Here is a 6000-nt window from a genome sequence, read left to right on the forward strand (position 1 = left end):
TTAAAAATAACAGCAGAGGAAGAGCAGCAAAACACCATTACCTCCATGAATACATTTTTAATGAAATATTACCTGGTTCTCATTCCTTGAAAGAAACCTACTCTGCTGGGATTTTTCACAAGCAGAAAGAACATAATTACTTTAAAAGACCTACATGCATAAATGCAGCGCATATTTTAATGTTTTTACTTCTGTACAAATGTAATTGGAATAACATGTCAACCAAGGCTCTGTCTTCCCATTATATTCTGAATTTCACCCAAAAGTAATGCACGCATCTATCCATATGCAAACCAAAGCTGATTTTTTATCCCAAAGATTTTGAGACTGTGTTAAATATTCAAAAAGTATTTAAATATTTGATTTAACTTATGTTTTAAGATACACTCTTAGGCAGTCAATTTAATGAGCTACTCAGAAGTTAGGTTTGCCTGTAATTTAGAGAGAGAGAGATGCCACATACCCAGGGATGAGATCTGGCATTGAACGTCAGCTGAGAAAGGATTAAACCCTTCAGCTTCATTGTATGTTCCTGCGATGTCAGGAGAGTAACTGATCTGAAGGAAAAGCCCTTGGTTTCACTTCGTGCCTTTCCATTTGTCACAGGATTACGACTTAAGCCAGCTCCAGCAGCCAGAGACCATGGATCACGTGCTGAACAAGGCACCTGGAGTCCGAAGGGTGGATGAGAGACCGATTGGTGCTGAACCACAGTATCCTATAAGACCAGTAATCCCCCATCCTGGGGATATTGGTGACTTCATAAATGAGGTATCTTCTTCAGGGTGTCCTGTATCACATATTAAAAGCTTAAGCAGCCTGCACCAGCTGTGCATTGCTATCCTGGCTCTATTAATGAGCAAGTGATGCTATTCCTCACATGAAGTGCCTAATTAGAACCAGGGGAAGGATTCCCATGAGCAAAGGAAGCAGGAGTTGGCCTAAGAAAGGTGCCGTGGCTACAGAAAGCCAAAGTACAAACAAAAAGCCCAGGATTTCTTGTCTGTGGATATCAAAAATGCCTTGCTTCTCAGCACTCAGGAAGGCATTGCAGCAGGGAAGTGTCACCATCCCTGGTGGTGGTCAAGAAATTTGGAGATGTGGCACTGAGGGATTTGGTTTAGTGGGCACGGTGGGATGGGGTGGGGCTGAACTTGATGGTTCTAACCTTAATGATTCTGTGACCTGATCCTGCCCTGTTTCATTGCTCTGAGTGATGTAGTTGCTGTCAGTATAAACATTGGCTGGATGTTCTCTCACAATGTGGCCAGGGAGACAAATGCTTTGCCTAACATCAGAGCACCATTTGTGGCTCCTGAACTTGCAATTAACCAGTTGGACCAGTTTGTATCTTCTAATGAGCTTCATATTGCTCAGGCCTCAAAGAGTTTGCAGAGCACATTCATCTCTGACCAGATCTTCCTTTATTTTATGTTAGATTATTGCTCCTTTACCTACTGGTACAAACATCTATTCATTTAGCATTTCTCATCTCATTTTTTAGTTTTAAAATGAGCGATTGACTGGTTACAAGCCAATCAATGCATTATTTCCCCTGAGACAAAAAAAAAACACCATTCTTTCCATGAATCAAAAGAAATAAATGTTAGAGCGATTTAGTTCTGTTATTATATCAATTTCCTGCTGTGTTTTGTCTCCTTCTCATCTTTAAAATTCTCTCTTTTTTTGCTCCTTCCTGTCCTTCACACTCACATTCACACACATTTGTGCACAGGAAGGTTCTCTCTTGTATACGAGGGAACTGAGTTGAAGAAGAGGAGGCTCAGAGGAGACTTCATCCCTCTCTACAGCTCCTGCAAGGAGGTTGGGATGAGGTGGGGCTCAGCCTCTGCTGGCAGGTTACAGTGATAGGACAAGAGGTGACGGCCTTAAGTTGTGCCATGGGACGGTCAGGTTGGATGTTAGGAAACATTTCTTCTCTAAAAGAGTAGTCAGGGACTGGCACTGGCTGCCCAGGGAGTGGTGGGGTCACTGTCCTTGGAGGTGTTCAAGAAAAGGGGATTTGGCAGTGAGGGACGTGGTCTGGAGCAGTCACAGGCATGGGTTGATTATTGGACCAGATAATCTCAGTGGTCTTTCCTACCTTCATGATTCTGTGACCTTATGCCCTGGTTGTTTGTGCAGTGGGACACACTGCATCTCCCCACTCTGAGCCCAGAGAACTCTATTCCACTCTACATTTCTTGGTGCTGGGCAGCAGGAAAGCAATCCGCTGTGTTATGACCGCAAGCCCTTAGCTTTGCACCCACACCTCCTTCCACCCTTCCCCATTGCCATGGCAGACACTGACACATCCCTGTACCTCTCCAGGGCCTGCGTGCAGCAGACAACGACCCCACAGCCCCCCCATACGACTCACTGCTGGTCTTTGACTACGAGGGCAGCGGCTCCACCGCTGGCTCTGTCAGTTCCCTCAACTCCTCCAGTTCCGGGGACCAGGACTACGACTATCTGAACGACTGGGGGCCGCGCTTCAAGAAGCTGGCAGACATGTATGGAGGAGGAGAGGAGGATTGAACTGACCTCACTTATTTAAAAAGAAGAAAAAAAACAACAAAACAAATAGAAGAAGGAGAAGAAGAAAACAAAAACAAAAACAAACAATTAAAAACAAACCCACAGACAACATTAACGGGAAGAGCCGATGCAGAAGCAAGAACTGTACAGATGTGGCAGCTTTTTTAATTAATATCCCCTGCTGACTGTATTGTTATTTTTAGTGGTGATTTAGGAGGTTTCTTTTATTATTTTTTTCCCTTTTCTTTCCTTTTCAGTTTCTCTTTTTCGTTAGGATATTGAGCTGTCTCGCATGAACACTTGTCTCTGCTGCAGGTTTTTGGTTTTGGTTCTGGTTTTTGTTTTTAATGTCAGCTGGGATATTGCTCGTTTATCTGCTTTATGACTAAAGAGAGTGAAAGGCACTCTGTCTTAACTTGAATTTCTTAGAACAGAAGCACTGTTTTTAAAATATATATATATATTTGAAAGTGCCTTTTGGTGCATGTATCAGATTCCCTTCAATCTCAGGAGTGATGAAAACAAACACACAACCATCCTGGGCAGCACTCCCTGTGACCCTAAGCCAGTTCTAGCTGGGAAGGAGTTAACAAAAAGGAACTGTGGAGATTTATTGTTTCTTTTCTTTTTTGCCTTTTTTTGTTGTTGTTGTTATTTGTTTGTTTGTTTGTTTTTAGGGGGTGACTCACTCTGGGGTGGAGAGGCTGGGGGGGGGGGGGGTGGTTGGGCTTATATTTTGAGTGGAAATCTTAACAGCCATCTTTAAACCTCAGCAGGTGGTGAACCAGTCATCATGTTGTATATAATTCAGTGTTATCAGATGCAAAATACTGACTAGGGGCTCTGCTGTAACCTGGTCACACTCAATGTAGCTGCATAGAACTATAGCATTGATAAAGCCTTTGGTTATCGCGACAGAACTCTCCAACAGCCCTTGCCTACACCCTACAAGTAAATCGTGAATTGACCAAAGGCCCATTTGTTTGTTTTTATGCTATCGGCGTGTTTTGGCTCACAAGAGCAATGTAAATACCAGTGGGGTTGTGTGGTGCTGTCCCACGGCCCCGGCCGCTCCCCCACCTCAAGAAGTGTGGGGGCACCGCTGCCATCCACAAGGATGGAGCTCAGCCAGTCCAACATGAATGCCTTGGAGCATCCGTAGCCAAAGCTCAACACCGTCACGTAACTCAGCTAACGTGTGTCCGTTCTATTCGATGGGTAGGCACTGCTATCTGTAGTAAATGTTTTGGTTTGGGGTTTGTTTTTCTTTTTGGAGAAGTGCAACGAGGGCCTGTTCAGTATCTTGTGGTTAATATGCTCGAGCATTGCCAAGCAAGCGAGAGGTTTTTGCAGCATCCAGGCATAACTCCACATCAGTATTATAAATGGTAGCATACTACCTAGTTTATATGTAGGATCAGTTTAACCAATAACAAATAGTTATTAGCTTTTTTTATTACATTTTTCCTTTACTGATTTGGACTAGTGGGTTTCTGTCTAATGTTTGTAAAATGATTTAGACTGCATGGATGTGTAATATAAACCACATTTAATGGATTATGAGCCACTTAATTAACGTGCTATGAAATCTTGGATTACCTGTGTTTTATATTCTGCAGACGATTTTGCAGTGGGTTCGCTACAAATTGTACAAGTGCTTAGATCTATTTTCATTTAAATCCAAGAATGTGCACAGTACCAGAAGGTGATTATCCAGGGGATAATCGCGCTTTTTTGATATATTGATTCATTCTCAAGTTGAATGCGAAGAGTTAACCAAGGGGGGGGCGGGGGGAGCGAGCGCATGCACCGAGAGAGCGCGAGAGTGAGAAGCAGAGAGCTTGTGCCAGCGGGTGGGCCTTGTTTCAGAGGGTGCAGACTGGGCTGCAAGATCGTCTCTTATCGGTTTTTGAAATGCTCCTAGTGCATTTTATATTTCACTGTATCATATTTTCTATAAAATGCAATTTCTGTAAATTAACGAGCATTTGAAATGTGTCTTGTATGAAGTGGAAGGTGGTAAAAGTCTGCCCGAGGGGACTTGCACGTCACTGGTCTGTTATTGACCCCCAGGATGTGACCTTTCCTTTCCCCTTGGTCGCTCAGTCCGTTTGTCCCTCCCCTGCCTGCAGAGCTGACATGAACGCTGGAGGACGCACAGTGAGCAGCTCGCACCCATCCCCGGGAGCAGTGCTGGCACCCAACATCTTTCCTGTTTGTGTCCCAGAGCTCACACACACCCTGCATGGCCACACAAGAGCCTCCTGGCCACCCTCCCCCCAGCAGCCTGCACAGCTGTGTTCCAGCATTCCCCATCACCCGCTGCTCTTACCCAGGGGTAGGAGCATCTTGTCACCCTTATTTCACCAACCAGACTTTGCACCCTTGCAGAAATTGCCCGCCCACAACAGTGAGTAATGAAAATGCAGTCGGTGCAGTGTTCTGTGCCCTGCACTGTAACCTCAGCACATGGCTCTGGCCACTGGGATCCCCATCCAGAGCTGTAGGGCCATACAGCAGTGAGCTTCTTCCTCCTTGGCCAGGCAGGAGATGCCATCAGCCTTCAGCTCGTCTGAGCAGTTCAGGTTTTTAAGAACATTTATGCAACCTAATTCAAACGAAACTGTTTGAGTGATTAAAAATAAACCATTGGAAACTTTTCTTTTAAGAAATCAGCGGATATTTTTCTGCAGCGTTAGCAATCCAGCCACTCCAACCCCATAAGCCTATAAATCAAACTAGTTGATTATCTTTCAACCCAGTTCTGCTCAGCCTCCCTCCATAGGACCACCTCCTGCTCCACCACCACCCTGCAGTGCCACACACGTGGCCCTTTCCCTCCAGTGGAACAGGCAGAAGGTAAGCAAAGCAGCACCTGGAGCAATGAAAATCAGAGAATCACAGGATGGGTTGGGTTGGAAGGGACCTTAAAGCCCATCCAGTTCCAATCCCCTGCCATGGGCTGGTTGCCCCTCACCAGATCAGGCTGCCCAGGGCCCCATGCAGATCCCTTTTTGCAAATCTTTTCTGTGTGTTCATTTGGCTTCTCCTCTATAACCCAGCTAAGATAACATCCCATACCTTTCAGGTTGTGTGGTAGGGAAACTTCCCTCTCAAGAAGGAGCAGCGATGCAGTGACACAGATGCCCAGGGAGTCACCATCCCTAGAAGTGTTCAGGAGCTGTGGAGCTGTGGCACTGAGGGACGTGGGCAGTGGGCACAGTGGGGTGGGGTGGGGATCTTAGAGCTCTTTTCCAAACTTAATGTTTCCATGATGAAGGATCTCATAGAAGTGGCAGTGTCATTCACACAGGAGGTGACTGCAGCTTACCAGGAGCCAAGGTGGGAAAGCACCAACATTCCCCACTGTACTCTTAAAGGTCACACAGGCTTACTCTGCCATTAAATAAATGCAAGCATTAAATTTTAGGAACAACTAAGTGAGTGGTGCTGACACATTGG

The 6000-nt window shown here is 45.3% G+C and overlaps 1 protein-coding gene across 2 annotated transcripts in view; it reads left to right on the forward strand.

Annotated features, from left to right (window-relative positions):
- The window catches only part of CDH4 (cadherin 4), a 400908-nt gene extending 396389 nt beyond the window's left edge, over window positions 1-4519 (forward strand). For both annotated transcript variants that reach the window (XM_015881672.2, XM_085519661.1), the window contains exons 15-16: window positions 607-771; window positions 2332-4519. In XM_015881672.2, the coding sequence (XP_015737158.2) occupies window positions 607-771; window positions 2332-2538 (372 nt within the window). In that variant the 3' untranslated portion in view covers window positions 2539-4519. The remainder of the gene's footprint in view (window positions 1-606; window positions 772-2331) is intronic.
- The last annotated feature ends 1481 nt before the right edge of the window (window positions 4520-6000 follow it).

This window comes from Coturnix japonica, chromosome 19 (genome assembly GCF_054131305.1).
Source record: "Coturnix japonica strain WE chromosome 19, WE-NBRP24, whole genome shotgun sequence".
NCBI classification, from domain to species: domain Eukaryota; kingdom Metazoa; phylum Chordata; class Aves; order Galliformes; family Phasianidae; genus Coturnix; species Coturnix japonica.